This window comes from Pavona decussata, unplaced genomic scaffold, assembly GCF_977016875.1.
Source record: "Pavona decussata unplaced genomic scaffold, jaPavDecu1.1 SCAFFOLD_233, whole genome shotgun sequence".
Taxonomy (NCBI): Eukaryota; Metazoa; Cnidaria; class Anthozoa; order Scleractinia; family Agariciidae; genus Pavona; species Pavona decussata.
The window spans coordinates 2836273-2857899 of NW_028145638.1; the positions used below are offsets into that span (position 1 = coordinate 2836273).

General features: G+C 43.5%; 1 protein-coding gene across 1 annotated transcript in view; it reads right to left on the bottom strand.

Moving 5' to 3' along the window:
• LOC146458394 (uncharacterized) overlaps window positions 1-21627 on the bottom strand; it is a 125707-nt gene that overhangs the window by 26325 nt on the left and 77755 nt on the right. The window contains exons 56-72 of the mRNA XM_085090786.1: window positions 21066-21508; window positions 20141-20393; window positions 19183-19530; window positions 18373-18546; window positions 14028-17404; window positions 12159-12915; window positions 10978-11220; window positions 10310-10567; window positions 9227-9712; window positions 8285-8692; window positions 6984-7276; window positions 5789-6455; window positions 5054-5260; window positions 3249-4601; window positions 1913-2536; window positions 1370-1699; window positions 3-480 (exon numbers count right to left, since the gene is read on the bottom strand). Coding sequence (XP_084946912.1) covers window positions 3-480; window positions 1370-1699; window positions 1913-2536; window positions 3249-4601; window positions 5054-5260; window positions 5789-6455; window positions 6984-7276; window positions 8285-8692; window positions 9227-9712; window positions 10310-10567; window positions 10978-11220; window positions 12159-12915; window positions 14028-17404; window positions 18373-18546; window positions 19183-19530; window positions 20141-20393; window positions 21066-21508 — 10699 coding nt within the window. The remainder of the gene's footprint in view (window positions 1-2; window positions 481-1369; window positions 1700-1912; window positions 2537-3248; window positions 4602-5053; window positions 5261-5788; window positions 6456-6983; window positions 7277-8284; window positions 8693-9226; window positions 9713-10309; window positions 10568-10977; window positions 11221-12158; window positions 12916-14027; window positions 17405-18372; window positions 18547-19182; window positions 19531-20140; window positions 20394-21065; window positions 21509-21627) is intronic.

The following is a 21627-nucleotide window of genomic DNA, read 5'->3' on the forward strand; positions in this document are numbered from 1 at the left end:
ACCTTCTTGGATTGGTATTGCTGCAGCTTCCATGGCCAGAACAGATAGGTTCTCCTGGACAGTCAGGCGTACTGCAATCATCCCCAGCCCATCCTTGGGCGCATATGCACCTCTGAGTATCCGTGTTACAGAAACCGTTTTGAGGACTGGTGCACTGCCCTGGGCATCCCGGAAGCTCACAATATTCTCCCAGATGAGCATTACCTGGCTCCTGGCCGCACTCACACTTGTTGTTGACACATTCGCCATGCCCGGAGCACTCACTCTGGCAACCACTCCCTGTGTAGCAGGGATCGCAGAGGCAAATGCCATCTTCGGCGCGGCCGTGAATGCAGGGGTCATTACAAGCGGGCCCCATCCACCCTGAACTACAGTCTGTGCATTCCGGAGTCACGCGGTTAGTTGCGTTACAGTGTCCACGACCAAAGCAGTTTGGAACGCCGGGACAATCCGGGAGGTGACATCCAACACCAGTCCAGCCTGATCGGTAAAAATATTTTATGTCACCGATTACATTTATGTTTCAAACCTCCAATCAACAGTTCTATAACACCCAACGCTTTATCAAAGTAAAATTCCTTTTTTGTGTTCCCCATATGTTAAAAATTATTACAAAGACGAGAGAGCATAAGAAAGTCTCAGGTAATAAGTTCCTGAGGCATATATCATTGTAAAGGTAACATCTTAAGAATACTCTTTCTAAGTAGTAGCTTTTTCCTCACTGTTTCTCTTTGACTGAGTATGAAATGATACAATTAATGACATAGACAAGTTTAATTTATTCCAAAAGGAAGATTGTTAGAGTAACCCACCGAAAAACAAAACAACACCTGTAGCAACTGTTACTTTGAACCAGTACTTAACTGCTTTCCGGATTAGTCTGAATGCTTGGAATGACTCACAGTTACCCTCCAGCATTAACTTGTACTGACGCAAAAGGGGAAACACCCTACGGTGTTATTTTTAACGAAAGTTAAAAGACTGATTTCCTGGGCCGGGTTGTTCGAAAGCCGCGCTAATCCACGATTAGAAGTTAATCGAGGCTTTCATCTCGCTCATTAAAAATGGTTTTTAAAGGCTAATTTCGAGCTTAAAGTAAAGAAAAATCTAAGTAAAAACTGTCGGCCAAAAATCATTTGGAAGAATCTTTATTGATTAGCAATTAAATTCGAGTCAAAGTTTGCGTTAATCCAGGATTAGCTTAATCGGGCTTTGAACAACTGGGCCCTTACAACTTAGCCACTGTTAAATTTATCTATTTCATTTGAACAAATTTGAAAACTTTTAATCGGTTTTAACAAAGGTTTAAGTTAAAATTCTGTTCATTGCCCTTCATGTGTAAGCCTAGTTTAAACCGTTTCTTCCTCACCTGGTTCACAAATGCACTTATGGTTTGAGCTGTCACATTTTCCATGCCCACTACAATCCTTCCCATCGGATCCAGGACATCCGGGCACTTCGCACAGGGATCCCCGCCATCCTTGAATTGGATCACACTTGCATTTATCGTTGACGCAAGTTCCGTGTCCTGTGCACTCCACATTGCATCCGCGACCTGTGTAGCATGGATCACATACGCAGTTTCCACTGTCCATGGGTACCTGCCGTCCGTGCGTGCAGAGGTCCTCGCAGGCAGGACCCATCCAACCAGATATACAGTTGGTGCAGACGGGAGGGTCAGTAGTTGTGTTGCAGTGACCTGGAAATAAAAACCCGTGTCGTATTAGAAGGATTTAGTATCATGTGAACATTTTCAACGATCGTGGACTGTGAATGTGTCTTTACTTATCTTGTCTTTACTTATCTAATTTATTGTGGGGAGGATCGTAAAACATCCTCCCCCACTAGGCGTTCTCTCAATTCCTGAAACAGGCTACTGAGATGTGAATGGCTATTTTGGACGTTTTCTTACCCCTGTTTGCACAGTTAGGGTTCCCAGGACAATCCGGGAGGTGGCAGCCATCGCCAGCCCATCCATTCTTACAAATACACTTGTGCGTAGCACTGTTACACACTCCATGCCCAGTACAATCTTTTCCAATCCCTGGACAACCAGGATTTTCACAATATGTTCCACGCCATCCAACGTCACACTGACACACGTCATTGACAATCGTTCCATGTTCAGAACACTCGCTGTCACATCCTACACCGACCCAGCCTGGTTCACAAACACAGTTACCGCTATCCATTGGAACTTGTTGACCGTTTGTGCAAGGATCGTTGCAAGCCGGTCCCATCCACCCCTTGGTGCAGTTCTGACACTTGGGAGGATCCACAGAGGCGTTGCATATTCCTTTTTGAAAGCAGTTAGGGGACCCTGGACAGTCGGGGATTTCGCAGCCACTGCCGGCCCAGCCTTCGTTACAAGTGCAGACGTGAGTCGCAGAATTGCACACGCCATGGCCTGTGCAGTCTGAGCCGTCGCCAGGGCAACCAGGATTGTCGCAAAGATCTCCTCTCCATCCCACGTCACAGACACATTTGTCGTTTACCACCTTACCATGTTCAGAACACTCGCTATCGCAACCAACACCTGAAGAAAAAACAAGAACAAAATAATGGTAGAAGCAGTATAAGATTAAGGCAGAGCATAACTAGATAAACTTATAAAAACAAGCGAGTTACAGCATACGCCGATTTACAAGAGAAGTGTCTGTTCCCACGACCCACGATACACTAAAAATACCTACTGAGTCTCATGTTTAAGTAGAGATTCTTTAAATAACCTGTTCCCTACTATGAAGCGATTAGATAAGCTAAGGGGTATCGTTATTTCCCCCTGCATTAAATGTTAGTTCAGTGCAGGCTGTTCAAACATTTCTCTGTGTCCCCATTACAACTTGCCGGTCCCAGCGTTCAGTCCTATTTATAACACTTCAAAAAGGGACGCTTTTGGTACGGTCTTTAGGGTGGCTTTGTAGTCGTTGTTGTTGAAATTTTAGAGAGGAAGTCAACCTAGCAAATTACTCACTTATTGATTCAGTCAATCCGCAATTATCGCCCGTTCAACAGTCCAAATCTTCATTGGCCCAGAAAATATACTCGTTTTTATTGGCTCGGGAGATGAGTTGTTCATGAGATTATATATTGACCGGTACTGTTACATTGTTTTTGAGCGAAATAAACATTTGAGTCCCCCAAAATCATTCGAACCTGCCAAATAAGCAAGAAAAATGTAAAAGCATGTATTGATAGTCCAAAATTATGGTTTGTCTCACGATTGTGGATCGTTATAGTTCTATTACCTGAGTAACCAGGCCAACACTTGCACTGCCCGCTGTCCATGGGAACCTGTTCCCCAAACTTACACGGATCTGCGCATGCGGGACCCATCCAGCCTCGACTGCAGTTTTGACACTGAGGAGGATCAACAGAAGCATTACAGTATCCACGGTTATAACAGTTCGGTGCACCGGGGCAGTCTGGGATATCACATCCTAATCCAGCCCAGCCTGGGTTACACGTGCACTTGTGTGTAGCGCTGTTGCAGGCACCATGTCCCGTGCAATCAACACCTACACCAGGACACCCAGGAATTTGGCACACATCACCACGCCAGCCTTGTAGGGGATCACAATTGCAGATGCCTGAATCTGAACACGTTCCTCGACCCATGCAAAGAGAGTCGCAACCTTGACCAGCCCAGCAAGGATCGCACTTGCAGAATCCGCTGTCCATGGGTTGTTGAACACCATGGACGCAAGGATCATTGCATGCTGGGCCCATCCAACCAATAGAGCAGTTAACACACTTTGACATCGTGGCGTTTATCACTGCGCATGTGCCTCGGTTGTAACAATCCGGTTTACCTGGACAATCAGTTTGGCTGCAGTCATCTCCGGTCCAACCAGGGTTACAGAAGCACGTTAGGAGTGCGCTGTTGCAGATACCATTTCCTGAACAGTCGTTTGGACACTTGGGAACTTCGCAGAATTTACCCTTCCATTTGCTTTCACACACACAGGTGTCATTACCGCACGATCCATGTCCAGAGCATAACGAATGGCAGTGCGTCCCAATGTAGCAAGGATTGCACTTGCACTTTTTCCCGATGCAGTCTCCATTTCCAGAACATTCGTACTTACAGTCATCACCGGTAAAACACGGGTCACACACGCACTTCCCAGTCACGCTACACCGCCCGTTTCCGTGACAGTCACTTGTTGCGTTACAGCTATGTTCGCATCGATATCCAACATAACCAGGATCACAGATACATCCTCCACTCTCCGAGCACTGCCCGTGACCAAGACACGTGATTGATGGGTCACATTTGTACGCACAGTTCACTCCGTAATACCCTACATCACACGTGCATTTCCTTGTTTGTGACAAAAATGATCCGTGTCCACTACAGTGAAGATCGTTTTGACAAATCTGCCCAGATCCTCCTCTGCCAGCACTCCCGCTCCCTGCCGCACCCCCGGATACATCCCTGTTCCGTACGATGTCCCTTCTGATGTAATCAGGGGAGAAGTGACCAAGGTGCCCACCACCTCCTCCGCCGCCATAGTAGTACCGATGACTGATGCAATGCACAGTGCAGCATTCAGACCTATAGCTGCCGGCACCCCCTTTGGCAGTAAGATGGCCGTGTCCTGCAAAGTGAAGGAGAAAAAAATTGATTGTCAAATTAAGAGTCCGTAACTATTTGATTGTTTTAGTACACATGTAGCCCAGCTCCTTGAATTTTTGCAGGCTTTTGAATTAAAGTTGTCAGGTTCTTTCGCTGAATAATGTCTTGAGCGTGTAATAACGTCCCCAACAAATTGCCCAGTTGTGTAGTCATTTTGACCCTTAGGTTGTGGTTTTGTTTTTCATTTATTTCACTATTTTACCTCTTCTAAAACATTCTCGCTTAAGGAGAGAAAATGCGCGGCTATTTTCAACATGGCAAATGTTCTCAAAATTGACGCTTTCTCCACGCTACTGCTGTTCCTAGGGGAATATTAACAGTACTGAGTGCAATTAAATGTTAATTTACCTTCTGTGAGCCAATCAAAATCATGTTATTTTTCAGTCATATAATGAAGTAAGTTTTTTCCATTACCTTCGAAGTGTCTTCCAGCAACACGCACGGTTCCCCCGCTCGCTCCTCCTCCACCACTGTCGCCATTAGATCCATCTGATTTGATCCATCCATCAAGGTCTAAGAGTTTCTCCACGCTAACGTACAGGACGCCTCCACCAGAAGCAGAACTTTTGCCTCCGCCACTTCCGGCCAGCACAGCGGTACAAGGATGTTCGTAAGAGCTCCCTGAAATTAAAAAAATTGACAATCGTTTTCGGGGAATTTATTAGTTGTTTATTAGTTAACAAGCTTCTCAAACTTATTAATATTTCACTAGCGTGATGAAAGTTTGTTAAATGTGATCAGCGTAAAAAGCTTTAAGGACTGCAGATTTTTGGAATGAAAATGACACGTACACTACTGTTATTCGATGGCAGAGCCCGAAAAAAACTTAAGTCTGGGTCCACCTGAGCGTTCAACAAAATTGTGTACAACAACCTATACATGATATTTTGCACGACAAAACGTGTGGAGATTCGCCAAAAAAAATCGGTTCGACGTTACGTACACAGTAAAATGTGCTGTAATCAGTGTTGACCCATTTCAGAATATTACTTCGTAAATAGTAAAAAAATAGTCGGTCAAGTCCAGGGACCCACACCCAGTTGATCTGTAGTTAAATGCGTTTTACTGTGCAGTATTACTCCGCAGTTTGATGCTGGGCATCAAACAAGGCGGCCGTAAGGAATGGGAACGAAACACAAGTCCTTCTACCTCCATAGCTGCTGGAACAACTGCTACAGCCAGTGTAGTATCCCATGCCGCCACGTCCGCCATGGCCCGCCCCGGCTTGACCAGAGCAAGTTGTCCGGCTCCCAGGCCCCTGCTGAGCTGGCCAGCCAAGACCTGTTCCATCAGTGGTGGAGTCAAACTCAAGACTGAAGTAGTCTGTGTACACATTAACAGCGTCGGCTTTGAGTGAGCCAGTGTACTCCAAGGCGGTTTCAAACATGTGAAGATGCACTGCTTTGGCTGAGACGTTCTGGGTTGAGCTTTGGATCTTAAGAGTCCCACCCAGGGAAACTTGAAGCTTTTTAAACCAGTAATGGCCGACGTAAGGTGTGATGAGACCAACGCTACACGATGAACAAGCCGATGCACCCTTTTCGGTCATAAGCGCATACACATTTGAAGAGATTCTTAACACCTCAATGCCATGGATTTCACCGTTCACTGTCAATGCAGGTGACCCAGTACCGCGGATGGTGGTATGAAGCGGAAGTAAAATCTGTCCTCCTGTGTCTATTTGGTAGTTTACTCGGGCCTCGGTGCGAATACTGTGCGTCTCGACATATATTCTGGTATTTGGTAATGCATGCAACTTGCCAGTCTTGTCACCCGTAACTTTTTTGGCGTACAGCTCGACAACTTTTCCAGAAATCTAAAACAGAAGTACTGACCGTTACCGTCAAATACTGGTAATTGGCCGAGTAGATCCTGAAGAGCAGATAGCAGTATCTATACGGCATAGGTAAAAACTAATTTCTAATCAACATTCTATTTTCATACAGCACTTTTCATGCCAAACGATGTTAGATCTTTCAAATCTACATAATTACCTTACTAAGCTCTATGATTGGCTAAAAGATGTGTGCCACTTAGACGTAGCATAGCATTTTTTGAGACATGGTCTACAAGATGAAGCAGCTGAGTTGATGTTGCCGTGTAAAACCAAACTCAATCTAGATTTGCTCCTATCCGTTTCCCCCACAAGATGTTTCAGCAACATGCATTTTCCAGTCGAATTCGGATTTTAGTCGTCTTTTTTTTTTTTTTCATTTGTTTCTCTGTGAGTATTATGTTTGGCGAGAATGATCACCGCTCTTACCCAACACGATTTTGGGTGCAAATGCTTCATCGTTTGGCTCGGCCAGAAACGTATGTTTTCTAAAATAAACGCCTTCCTTACCTGTTTCAAATTCAGCGTTCCTTGTCTCACTAGATGAACTCTTTCAAAATCGTAAAATGCAGTGTTAGTCTCAGCTAGAGTAACCGAAAGAGTTCCTCTGTTGTTGTTATCAATCTGCAACAGTCGATATGGCTCTTCGCCCACGGTTACATTAACAAACACTGTCCCTGGACTGCCATGGTAACTCCTACCACTTGCGCCCCCTAGCGCACTCAAGGTACCTCCAAAAATGAAGCGCTCTGTCAGATACACTACGATGCGCCCTCCAGAACCAGCTCCTTCGTTACTGGGGCCTGAAACGGTAAGCGGACCATTTAGTTAAAGCTACTGCCGTTAGTTGCTTATGGTACTGTTTTTAAAATACAATTATACTGTACAATGTGTCTCTAACTTAATTTTTTCAGTCTGTGGTTGACGTCCTAAATTGTTACCATTAAAATAAAAGCTGGTCATAGTACTTCTAGTTGGTCCTGTTTGTTTCTCAATATTTTAGTTGCAAAATTAATCTAGACCCATTTTTTTGCGCATTCTCGGACACTTTAAGATAATTAAAAAACTTGAGAACAAATTACAAAGGTAGTGCCGTTAGGTTCCTATGGTACTGTTTGTTATACTGAGCAATGTGTTTCTAATGCTTTCAGTCTGTAGTTGACATCCTAAATTGTCAGCAATAAAATGAAAGCCTTGTTTATTCTCAATTTTTTATCATTTTTATCATTACTTCAGAACCTTTGTTTCTTTTCGTTCTCGCGGCGTTTTAGACAACGAAAAGACTAAGAATATTTAACTTTAAGGGCGAAAGAAATTACTTAACTTAAATCTACGGCACCAAACCTAATCTACGGTAGCAAAAAGTACCAAAATCTACGGTTGGATTCAAGCACTAAATCCTTCACGTTTCAACAACCTCTCCCTCTTAAAAATCTAATTACCAGAAGTAGGACAAGTTTTTCAGCTTGATCCAGTTACAACGCTGAAAAACGCTACAATCACAGCATTATTAAGAGACCCTAACTCGGGTATGAAAAACTTTGTACCCTCGCACAGCTAAGGACAACTCCAAAAACTCTTCGGAATCTCTTTTTCTTTTGGATCTACCAAAATTCAATTGTGATTCATTTGTTTTAATGTCAGCAAGCTTAGCCAAGCTTGTGTTATGTACGCACGCTTGCAATAAGAGAAAAAAGGAACATATTAAGCATATAAAGTGGAACCTCTCTTAAACCACTAGCCAAAACGCCCGGAGAGATGCCTCAAAGGGGAAGTTTCACTTTATTTACGTTTAACATTTAAACACCAACCTCCGTGACACTCAATGGTTCCATATCCTTTGAGGAACAAACTTTTCACAATAATGGCTCCACCGCTACCTCCACCAGAGGAGCTTGATGATGATCCAACACCATTGGCTCTGATTGTTCCTTCTACAATCACGTGACCGCCCGTGACAATATAGAGCCATCCACCCCCAGCGCCGTAGCCGCCACCGCTTCCTGGTTTGTCAGGCCAATAAATAGACCCATACTGAGTCCCTGAGGCTGCTCTCCCACCCGGTGAGGCGTGGCTGCCACCTGTATTTCCCGAACCACTACCAGGACCACTTCCGGCTGAGTAACCAGCGCCTGCTGAGTCTATCAAGCCTCCACTCTCTACAATGACGGAGTCGGCTTTCATGGTCACGTGATTTGTTGCCAGGACGAGTTGACCGCCTGTTGATAAATAGAAATTTGAGAAGAGAAATGCTACGTAAAAGGTTCCTTTGCAATGGGTCAATAAAATGCCAACACACCATTCACTGACTCTCGTCATAACAACAATTAAACCATAATCTATTTCGAGTTTTCTGAAAAGGAAAGGATCAGAAAATACCAAGAGAAACGAAAATGAACCCCGGGTTGTCGGTTAATGTCAAGAACAGAGTTAATTGTTGTACAGAATTAATATGTTGTACATGCCGAATCATTATCTGTTTTTAAGAGTAGACTTAAAATTTATTTGAATATTTATTGAATCAGTAGCCATCGAATTTTATCTAGTTCTAGAAATTTTAAAATATTTTGCAAGTTTTTAGTTATGGAAATTGCTTTGTACAGGGTTAACCTCACGATTTCCCTTTTCAGGATGTTTTTTTTGTATTGTGTTGTAGCCTCCTGAATAAAATGTTATGTTATGTTATGTTAACACAAGAAAGAGTTCAGCCAAGTAGAAGAATAAAGACAGAAATGACATGAAAATGCGCCAACCTTTCTTAACTGTTGTGTCCGCGATATCAAGCACAACCTCGACAGGGGTCATTTGTATCCTAACCACGCCGGCATTATTAACGATAAGCAGTGGAATAATTAAAAGCCCAGGTGTGAATGGATCAAATGGATTATCAGCCAGCCATTTAGACTCCTCAGGCAGCTTAGCGCTGTGAGCTGTCCCACCAAACTGTACCAAACCATTTCTTTCAAGAACAAGCTTTTCCACTCCGGTCATTCGTCCGTTGATAGTGGAGCTCTCGCCTCGTAGGATTACCTCCGTGGGAAACACGATCTCGGCGTACTCGTCCACGTGAAAGCCGCACGGAGCATCCATGTAGGTGTGAGTGGACTCCACCACAAATACGAACAAACGCTGGCGAGCCATCAGCTTAATAATTCCCGTTTTATCGCCGGTTACTTCGTGGGCGATGGCGGTCACATTTCTTGCGTTTTGTGGATGGTAGAAGATGACGGTGGAATGACCTGAGAAGACGAACAAAGTGACACTTTTAATTTATCTCAAAATGTCATGACAAGCAATTCGAACGTAGAAACCTCTGCTATTTGGATGGGGAAGAGGACAAGCACAAAGCAAACAGTTTTGAACAGTCATTTATTAGCTCAAAGAAATGGAAAAGAAGCTCTTGTACCCATTCATGGAGCTGTTAAGAAAATACACAAACTTCAGTGCCACGAAATGTAAATTTTCCACGTTTATCTAGGGAGCTTGGCTTTAAGATTTATAATCACACGGATTTCATGACAGAGCAACTCATTGCGGTTCATGTTAAATGTAATCTTAATTATTTTCCAAGAAGCGAGTGATCTGTTGGAGACCATTTGAAGCCGTATTTAACAATGTCACCAAACGGAACAAGCCCTGTTTTTTTTTTTTGGCAAGCCCTACTTTGCCATTTCTCAAATTAAAAGTTATCAAATTTGTTACGAACTTTGTCTCCAACGAATTTGTGAACTACGTTTCCCAGTTGGCAGATTGATTGGTTGAATGAAAATGCTAGCAGTTCTGAATTTCCCAAGTAACACTTGAAGCGCACTTAAACAGGATCTGGGAAATCATACCTTCCACCTGCATCTCATCAAACTCGTAGAAGACTGTCTGGTTCTCCATGATGACTGTTGGTGTTGCGACATTGTTGTTCTCATTGTCGACCTTCACCTTGGCATGTTCTGGTTTAAAGGAAGTTAAGTTTGCATCCGGGTTGTACTTCAGATCACGGTACTGCGGTCCGCGGCGACTCTCGTATTTGTAAACAGTACCTGCCGCGCCTGCGTTGTTCTGGTAGCCAGAAACGCTACCACCAACGGAACGAAATTTACCTGAAAAACGCCAACAAAAAGACATCAAATGATTTTCTCAAAGGGAGAACAAACAAAGACACAGTGAAACGCCTGGAACACCTTGAAAATTTTAGTCCATCTTTTTTCCAAGTTGAAAACATTTCCATACAATAACAACTGAACTATTGTTTTTCGGTTTCCTTTGATTCCAATGTCTTTTAGCTTTTAAAGTAATTTCCGAAAATAGGTCACAGCGAATAACATCAAAATTTGTCTTCCATTATCAATGCGAAAGACTGTTATGTACATGACATTTTTTCACCTTAACAATGTACTTTCCGATCTCGCGTTCAAATCGCTAACGCTCTTCAAAATACTATATCTAGAGTGCACATTTAACTCTTAATTAAACCTTTCTAGGTCTAAAGCTGATGAAAGGGACTGCATACCACCAAAATTATTCTGGAAGTCAACATGAACTCCAATCCTGCCGCCTGCGCCTGCTCCACCACTGCTACTGCTGTCCCCACCATTGACATTGATCTCTCCATGTCCAGTAGCGTTAGTTGTCTCCACGAAAACACTACCCCCACTACCTCCTCCACCGGAACCACTTCCGCTCGTTCCTTTAGCGGAAATGAGGCCGTCAAGATGAATATTTTTGCCGACTTGCCACCACAAGGAGCCTCCACCTGACGAGCGATAAGGAAAAATAATGAAAGGTAACTTCAGCATTTAAAACATCTTTACCATATTTACCTTTAAATACGCTAACGCATTATTTTTTGTGGACTTTAGATCTCGCCAAGCCATGTTAAAGTTTTGCTAGTAAAATTCTTGCGACATGCTTTGATATCTGTACAAAAATTGACCAAACGAGAAAATTACAGAACACATAACATAGTTTTATCGCCAAAAATTCACCAGATCTTCATCGCCCCGTGGGGTAGATACTACCCTGGGTCGGGTTGTTCGAAAGCCGATTAGCACTAATCTCTGATTAAAAGTTAACCGAGGTTTTCATCTCGCTCGTTAAAGATGATTTTAAAGGCTCATTTTAAGCTAATTCTAAAGAAATGTCTTGGGCAAAACTAAGGGAAAAAAATCTTTTCGACGAATCCTTACGGATTAGTAAATATACTCGAATCAAAGTTCACGTTAACCCAGGATTAGCGTAATTGGGCTTTGAACAACTGGGCCCTGGAGTTTTGGGATGGCATACTCAGTGGATCCATTTTTCGTAACCCATTAATGCGCAATAAAGCAACATAAACGGCATTAGAGTATTAGAGATATGGCCAAAATTCAAACACTTTAGGAACATGGAAGTATTCTACAAATTGCAAGCCATGGTCGTCTTTTTTCTATTCTAAATTTCCCGCGTGCCAGTTTGGGATCTGATAACGTTACACGGTTATTGTTAGAAAAGCAAGGACTGTTTGTGTTTATTAATTGGACATAATAGTTTTCAGTTAATGACTTGTTAAAAATACTCGGAATATGTGAAGAAATTCGGCTTCAAACTAAATCTTCTGTTTAAGTAACAATTCTATTTTCTGGGTGTACATTTCCTGAAAAGTGATAATCGATTCCGATAATATCTGTCGTAAATAAATGAATTCAAACTTACCTGCTCCGCCGCTCCCAGATCCCTGTCCTCCGCCGCTGCCAAGAGACAGCGGTTTATACACAGAGCCATAAGCACTACCGCCACGGTGATTATTGTAGGATGTTCCCCCTTGACCACCAAATCCAGCGCCCGATCCTGTGCTTGCTGCAGAGGTCGACCCCGCACCAGGACCAGTGGCAGCCTGGTGTCCTGCACCATCCAGCATCACTACACCTTTAGTTTCCACCTCAGCAAAGGCAGAGTAAAACACCCCATGATTCACCTTCACGGTTCCTTTGTGGAGGACTTCAAACAGGGATGACGTCATTGAGACGATAACGTCATGGACACGGACAAGGTCCAATAGACCACCTTGTTTAATTATGATGTGCGCGTAAGAAGAGTTGCCTGGTTTTGTGATGTCAACATAAGTGCGGTTTTCTGTAATTGCTGTTTGCGCAGTTGATGCAATCTTCAGGGTTGCTCCGTCCTCGAGGAATAGAAAGTGTACACCAGTCATTAGGCCGTAAAGCTCGGATCGGACACCGTGGACGTGGAATTCCGCCGGAAGGACGATCTCCGCTCCCTTGTCGATGCGATAGCTGCAAGGAGCTTCCGTTCTGTTGGTTTCGGATTCGATGACTTCCACATAGATTGTCTGGTTGACTTTCAGATGGAACTGCCCTGTTTTGTCCCCAATGAACTTGTGAGCTATCACTGTAACTTTGGTTTCGTTTGGATGGTATACGATGAGTCTTGAGTAACCAGTAAGCTCCACCTGAGTAGCAAAAAAACTAGAGTCATACTGGAGTCATCTTGTGCTCACGAGTGCACATAACAAGACGATGGAACCAGATTAAAATATTTATCGCTCTATGACAAATGAAACAGCATCGGTTTCAAAGATTATTTAACAATTCTGATTTTAATATAATACAAATATTTTATGTCCATCAACACTTGAATCTCTTGACTCAAACCGCGAATTATGTGACGGTTTTTTCAAAACCGCTTAATGCTGTGAACGAAAACTTAGTTTGACAGTTCTAATTTAAGTCATACATTGATGAGTACTGTTTTAAGCTATGTAGAAATGATCGTTATGGTGACAACTTATTTTTAAGATAGGGTTCAACACTATCTCAAATTCGCTCTCCTACTCGCTCGAGCTCTCATAAGCGCCTCGCGCTTGGTTTTTTACCCACCCGAGAAAAAATATCCTAAGCTCGACATGAAATGAAGTCTAAAGGGGGCCTTAAGTCTGTGAACGAAAACTCAGCGTGACGGTTTAAAGGAATGCTCTATATTTACGAGTACTTTTTTGTGGTTCTTTGCATTACACTGAACAGCATATATGAAATGTTCGTTAGGGTGACGTGCCTGGCCTTCACAAGTATTTTGCTACGAAGTTATTTTTAGATGACAAATTTGTTCTTTGGCGCTCTAGATCTAAGACCCTGTTCACGAGTATATGTTTCCGACTTCAACAGTTTTTGCTTTAAAAGGGAGATCACTAAAGAGTTTGCACGGTCCTCGGTCCAGACTTGAACGATCATGGGAAATATGGCAAAAAACGGAGGGTTTGGAAATTACGTTGAAACATCGGGACAGGTCGTTATAAAAATAGTTATATCGTTGTAAAGTAAGGATTTTCCATAGCTTTCGGGTTGACAGTGAAACGAACGAAGACAAATACCAGTAGAGGAAACACTTTTGGAAAAGTATTCTTAAAAATCTTCGTTTTCAAGTGAGAATGGATGTTAAACATTTGGATGAGGCCAAAGAAGGGGTCTGATTTAATAAAGTCAGGGCCCCTTTGTAAGCCACTTTCGTGAAAGGACTTCCTTCCAAAATATTAGTAAATAAGTTATTATTATAATTTGCTCTAACCTCATCAAACTCGTAATCTGTTGTCCCTTCTTCCATCAAGACTGTCGCCTCTGGAACATCCCTTCCTTCATTGTCCACGTGCAAGTAAGTGTGATCTACAGCCAGGAAAGTAGTGTTTGTCTCTTTCATGTATTTCAAAATGCGGTATTCAAGTGGACGGTAGTTCTCCTCTTTGTAAATGGTCCCTGCCGGTGCGCTATAGGTGTTACTACTGGGATTTATTCCGCCACGATCAGTAAACTTTCCACCGTACGTATACCTCCAACGGCAATGTATTCCCACTCTACCCCCGGATCCCCCGCCTCCTTGGTTACTAGCATCTCCCCCAGTAACAGCGATTTCTCCATGTCCAGTCATATTTGTTGTTTTGATAAGAATACTTCCTCCGCTGCCGCCTCCAGCATGGCCACCTGTTCCTTTGCCACCTTGAGCTGAGATAAGACCATTTAATTCAAGTCGTTTTCCAACTTCCCACAGGAGTTGTCCACCTCCGGTACCTCCTGTTCCCCCACCATTTCCGCCTCCGCTGCCAAGAACCAAGGGGCGATAAACCGAACCATACGCTGGACCACCTTCACGGGCACCCCTCCCACCGTGTCCTGCACCACGACCAATCCAGTAAGAAACAGAAAAGCTGTTTCCTGCCCCAGGCCCTTGCTCGGGCGGATGGCCTCCCATGTCCAAGTTGAAATGACCTTGACTGTCCAACCAAGCAAACGTGGATAGCATCTCGCCGTGATTCATGCTCAGCTTTCCTCGATATTTTACTTTCAAAATATCGCAGGTTATTCTCAAGAACCCCGTGTTTTTACGAAACTCGACATCGCCACCTTTCTTGACAACAATAACGGCAAAGGAAATATTACCCGGTTCCGACACTGCAATATAGTTTTTGTTTTCTATCAGGGCCGTTTGCACGGTTGAAAAGAAATCTGCTACAGCGCCCTCCGAGACCAGCAAATCCCGCACACCAACGATCATTCCTTCATAGATAGACCGAGTACCATGCATATGAAACTCAGAAGGTAAAATGATCTCTGCTCCAACATCAATCTTGTAGCTACATGGTGCTTCAGTTTTGTTAGTTTCCGACTCTATGTACTCTACAAAGACCTTCTGATCTTGGCGGATGTGAAACTGCCCACTCTTGTCGCCTATAAACTTGTGCACTACAGCCGTGACATTGACATTTCCTGGGTGGTACACCACAAGACGTGAATTTCCGGTTAGTTCCATTTCATCAAATTCGTAGTAAGTGGTGTTTTCCTCCATAAGTACAGTGGCCCCTGGTACAAGCAAGCCGTCATTGTCGATGTGCACGTAAGTGTGATCAACAGCCAACATGGTGGTGTTTGTTTCCTTCATGTACTTGCGGTGACGGTATTCAAGAGGCCTGAAGTTCTCTTCTTTGTACACCGTACCAGCAGGCCCACCATACTTACCACTCTTGCCTCCGTGATCTGTAAACTTCCCACCGTATCTATATCGCCACCTGCAATGAATTCCAACTCGTCCACCCGATCCTCCACTTCCAAGGCCAGTGCCAGAACCGCCCGGGACAGAGATCTCCCCATGACCAGTCATATTCGTTGTAGTAATTAAGATGCTACCTCCACTTCCACCACCTGCGCTCGTTCCTTTTCCGTCCGTTCCTTTTGAAGAGAGGAGCCCGTTTATCTGAAGTCTTTTGCCAACAATCCAGAAGATGGACCCACCACCGGAGCCGCCTACTCCTTGTCCATTCCCTCCCCCGCTACCATACATCCGAGGGGTGTAAACAGAGTCATACGGGATCCCACCTTCACCAGAATCTGTCTTTCCACCTTCTCCACCGTGACCAGCTCCGGAGCCAACATTGTTTTGCGTTATTCCACGCCCTACACCCTCTTCTGGTCCAAATCCTGTGCCGTCCAGAATAAGACTGCCTTCGCTTTCAATCCAGCCAAACGCCGAGTAAATATATCCATGATTCATGTTCATCCGCCCTTCATACTTGATCCTAAACTCGGAACATCTTAAGCTTAACGTGTGGTTAAGAATACGGCTGAAGGTCATTTGCGAGTTTCTTTCCACGGTAACTGTAGCAAACGAGAAGTTGCCTTTCTCGTCTATCTCAACATAACGGCGATTCTCGACTCTAGCAGTCTCAGCGGTGGAAGAAAACTCAACAAAACCACCACTTGCGATGATCAAGTCTTCCACTCCAGTGATACGTCCCTCAATAATGCTTCTTGTCCCGTAAATATTGACAATAGCCGGAAACACAACTTCAGCTCCTTGATCAATCTTGTAACTGCATGGTGCCGTGGTCTCGTTGGTTTCAGACTCGACGACTTCCACGTATATCGTCTGATTCACTCTGACGTGAAACCTTCCCGTGCCGTCACCAAGGAAATGGTGAATGATAACAGTGACATTAAGACCTCCCGGTGGGTGTCTAACCTGCAGATTAGCGTGTCTCGTCAAGAACAGTTCATCCAGCTCATAGAACAAATGCTCGCTCTCCAACAACATCGAAGACATGTCGGTTTTACGATCTTCGTTGTCAACTTGCATGTACCTGTGAGTTGCAGTAACGTACGTCTTATTCGTGCTTTTGTCATACTTCAAGTCAGCATATTGTGGTCCACGAGCAGTTTCTTCAACATACACCGTACCCGCTGCAGCGTAGGTTTTTCCTCCACCTCCGTAAGCTTTGAACGCGCCTGCATACTTATGCCTGAACCGCACATGCGCAGAGATACGACCACCTGAGCCACCAGATCCACTCGGACCCGAACCATCTCCTCCCATGACATTTACTTCTCCATAACCAGTAAAGTTTGTTGTCTCGATGAGAATACTTCCTCCACTACCCCCGCCAGCACTCGTACCAGAACCGTCTCTACCTCGCAAGGTGACAAGTCCATCCAGCTCTATCTCCTGTCCAATTCTCCAATGAAGCATCCCTCCCCCAGAGCCCCCCTTTCCTTGTCCATTGCCTCCACCACTACCAAAGTGAAGTGCGCGGTATATGGAACCATATGGTTCTCCTCCAAGCTGCCCCGCCTGATAAACACCACCTTCACCACCATGGCCTGCTCCAGAGCCAATCATGTTCTTCGTATTGCCAGAACCAGGGCCCAACTCTGCTGGGTGGCCAGTGTAGTCCAAGACAAGTTTGCCTTCGCTTTCGACCCAAGCCCATGAAGAATCGATCTCACCGTGATTGATGTTAACTAACGCGTGGTACTTAAGCCTGAAAATAATCGCAGTAAAGACAAGCGTGTTGTTGATTCGTGAAAATTCCAATCGCGAGCCTTTCTGGACATAAACTTCAGCAAATGTGATGTTACCAGGTGTTGTGAGGAAACGAAATTCTCTGTTTTCTTTAATACCTAAAACGCAATTTTGAAAAAGATAATCACTCGGTAAAGAAAAGACCTCAAGTTTGATATACTTTTTCTCTACACGCAAAACTTTTAAAGGTTTAAAAGTGCTGGTTTAATACTGGCCTTGCCAATTAAGCCCCAAAACAGTCCCTGGAAGTTGTTACTCAACACTAGTTTAACATTCTTGTAATTAAATTGGAAAGAAGAAATAGATTGATTGATTGATTGATTGATCGGTTGATCAATTGATCGTTCATTTGGTTGGTCGATGAATTGATGTATTGATTGAAAAAAAAATGTAATTTTGTTCACGTAGACAAGGAGCACCAAAGAGCTCCAGGTCGAATTGGAATTTTGGAAAAACTGAAGAACCCAGAGAAAAATCTCTCGGAGCAGGAACGGGACGTGAGCCTCACTGTTTAGCTTATAATATGACTAATTCAAAGTTGAAATCAGAAATGTACCTGTCTCACACACAAGTCAAAGACTTACATTGCAGCACTAAATAATCAGTATTCTCTTTTAATACTTTGGTATTCTTGTGTTTAAGTATTTTAGTACCTTAGTATTCTCGTATTTTAGTTATGTTGTTGTAACTTAGTTTCGTAGGGTTATAAGGGATAATACCGTCTTGACTGTAATTGTGCGCCCTATTGAAATAAAGTGTCATCGTCCCGGACAATCCGCCTTCCACCAATGTGAAAGGTGGGTGATCTCACCAATGCGCCATCCTTCCCCCCCCCCCCCCCCCCCGAAGGGTTGGTTGGTTGATTGATTGATTGATAGATGGATGGACGGATGGATGCATGGATGGATACATGGATGGATGGATGGATGGATGGATGGATTGATTGATTGATTGATTGATTGATTGATTGATTGATTGATTGATTGATTGATTGATTGATTGATTGATTGATTGATTGATTGATTGATTGATTGATTGATTGATTGATTGATTGATTGATTGATACCTGTCTGGGTCGTCGAGGCGAAAACAACATCGGCACCTTCAGCAACAACAAGGCGATGGACACCCACAACCAGTCCTTCAAATGTACATCTAGTCCCAAGAAGGGTCAAACTTGATGGGTAAACTATTTCAGCACCTTGATCTATCTTGTAGCTCACAGGAGCAACACTGTAACCTGTACAAAAATTTAGTGAAGAGGTTAAATGTAGAACTCGGTAATGTTATTAAGTAACTGCATTCAGTTCGTCATGGGGTACAAAAAAATATGAATCCCCAATGAAAGTCGAATCTTTGCTTCTATCGTCATAACTTGTTCGCAATGGTCGCTTTTCCAAGTGGTTAGATGCAATTTAGATGAGGTTAAGACAATGCGCTTGATCAGCAGTGACACCGCATTCCAGTATATGACATTCATGTAGCCTGGTTCAGGCGTTCAGATTGCACGGAGCGGCAGACGAAAATGGCGCGCGCAAAAGCGAACCTCCACACCTAATTATTGTTCGCTCGCGTAACAGTTTTCTTCGCGAGCACCTGTAACAGGCTACCATTTATCATCCTCAGGGGCTATTATTTGTTACATACGCTGAGCGTGCTTTTAGTTCAGATTCTACATCTTTGATGAACAAAACAAAGCCTTTGTTATTATCATTAGCATTTTACGTTACCAGTTTAATGGGGTTGCCATAGCCTTATTTTGCGATAGCGTTCAGATTGGCCCTTCCCACGTCTGGAATAAAATGAATCCCACCTTTTGAACTGGTCGCCACGTACTTTCAAAATATTGTTGCTACGTAAAAAAAATTAGCCTAACCTGTCTTAGACTCTACAACTTGAACGAACATCTTTTGGCCTGCTCTGAGGTGTACAAGGCCCGTGCGGTCTCCAGTGAAGTTGTGAACAACCAAACTCGAATTGCCGCCATGGATGTGAAGCACGCCGTGGTTTCTCATTTCTAGTTCGTCAACCTCGTAGTACGAGCTGTTTTCATCGATGATGATTGTTGCAATGTCGGGGTTGCGGTTGATGTTATCGATTGTGAGTTTTGTGAAGCCCTCGCCAAACACCGTGTTGTTGGGTTCGTTGATAAGGACTGGTCTGTGACTGAGTCCTTGATTGGTGTCCGTGTAGTACACAGTGCCTGCCGCTCCGGCTTTGAAACCTGCGAAGAGGGAGTTTTATAATGCTCGTTAGATATTAAATCTCGTAGATTTACTATCTTCGTTAATTCTCTCTGGAAGGCAAACAAAGACGAAAAATAAGTAAATCTGCAAAATTACTAGACCATCCATAGAAGACTTACTCAGAGAAGGTTAATGTTCTTATCTTGACGACCGTTGTAGTTATAGAGGAAACGAAAAAGTTGCGATAAACATGTCGATAAACACCAGGCGCCATCATAAAACTTGGTTGTTTGAAACCATAAAGTGGTTGTCCAACAAGTAAATAATTATTGTTTAGCACGCCACGAGCTACCCTGCAACTCAGCCGTTAGAGCAACCGACCGGTTATATGGAAGGGCATTTGTCCCTTTTTTTCGTGGATTTCAAATGTTCTCTATGCAGTCCGTAATGTTCTTCACAAACAAAATACAGTCTTCTTTCAAAACCAAGTTGTTGGAAATTCCTTGGCGACATGAGCTGAGCTTGCGAATTTTTTTGGAGTATTTTTTTAAACACAGTCAATTATGTAGAATAAGTCAACACTTCTACTACCCAAACATTTATTTACACATAGCCAATGCCGTAGAACGAGTCAACCGTTTCACTAACCTAAGCCTCCATAAGCTGTATACTGTCCAGAGTACTCTCGTAACCAAGCAACATGTGCTGCAATGCGACCGCCTGCTCCGCCGCCTCCGTTACCATGGCCACTCCCGCCATTAACAGTCACTATCCCATGACCGGAGAATTGTACGGTTTTGATTAGTACGCTTCCCCCACTACCGCCTCCACTGTTAGAAGTCCCGTTAGCACCCTCGCTTTCAATGATGCCATCCAAGTGAAGGGATAAGCCGATTTTAATCTATCAAAAGAAAAGACAATTTAAGAAACGCTGCGGTCGAGTTTTGACTTCACCATACAACCTATGCAGTAAAAACTAGTGCGAAGGTCATTTTCATTGCATGATTTGTACCTTGTACGCTTATTTCGCCAAGAAGGTCAACAAATTGTTAAGCTGCAAATTCAAAGTGCCTCTTTCAGCGACTCTTGTTCGAAAATTTAGCAGCGAAGAGAATAAAGAGAATAAAGTGTTTCTGTTTTGGGAATATCAGTCTGATAGTTGCCCCTTGGAAATTTAAGTCTTTTTAAAACTAGTTTATAAGTCCTCAAAGCTTCACTTATCGGACAAAGAAGTGTTTTAAGAATGTCAAATTTTCATAGGACAACTATTTAACAACTATCCTGTGAAATCGCGAGGAACATTGCTTGGTACTTAGCCAATGAGTTGTCTAAACTTAGGATTTATTCCGAAAATTTGAGCTGATAATTGATAATTGTTTTATTATTCAACTTTTTCATAACAGAGCATAGCATGCGGAAAATCTGGAGATGATCTTTATTTCTGACATTATTCTCCCCGACACACGAAATTAGACAAACGTAAACAAATTTAGCCAAACTTTCTTTTGGATGAGACATGTTTCATGAATGAAAATATACCTCTATATGGAAACTCATTTTTATTACTCTTTACCTTAGTTGTGCTTCCTCCCGCTCCGCCATTACTTCCACCTCCGCCACTCCCAGGATGCACCGGGTACACATACGAACCATACCCAGAACCCCCAGCAACCGTACTTCCTGGGGCACCCTCTCCACCATGCCCGGCGCCAGATCCCGCACTTCCAAAATAAGACCCGGGTCCAGGGCCCTGCTGTGCTTTGGGACCCTTTTTAGATGAGGTAATACGGGAGCTTCCCTCAAGGTGTGCTTCATTTAGGTTCATGTGAATTGTATCCGCAGAGATGATAGCTTTCTGACGCATATACAGTGTGCTGACGTCAAACTTCATGTGCTTAGCGAATCGCAGTTCAGATGATGCTTCCATTGTGAACACCCCAAAAGTTAACTCGCCCTCGATCGGCGTTTCGATGTACTCTTTATTCTTCAATAAAGCGCTGCTGATGTTTTCACCGGCTAGAACCAATAATGCATTATTCATTAGCATCGCTAATGCCCTTTAGTTGTTAGCTAATCTTTACTGAAATATCCTCATACTCCTTTTTCAGGACTCTGTGCATGAAATCCTTCAGTAC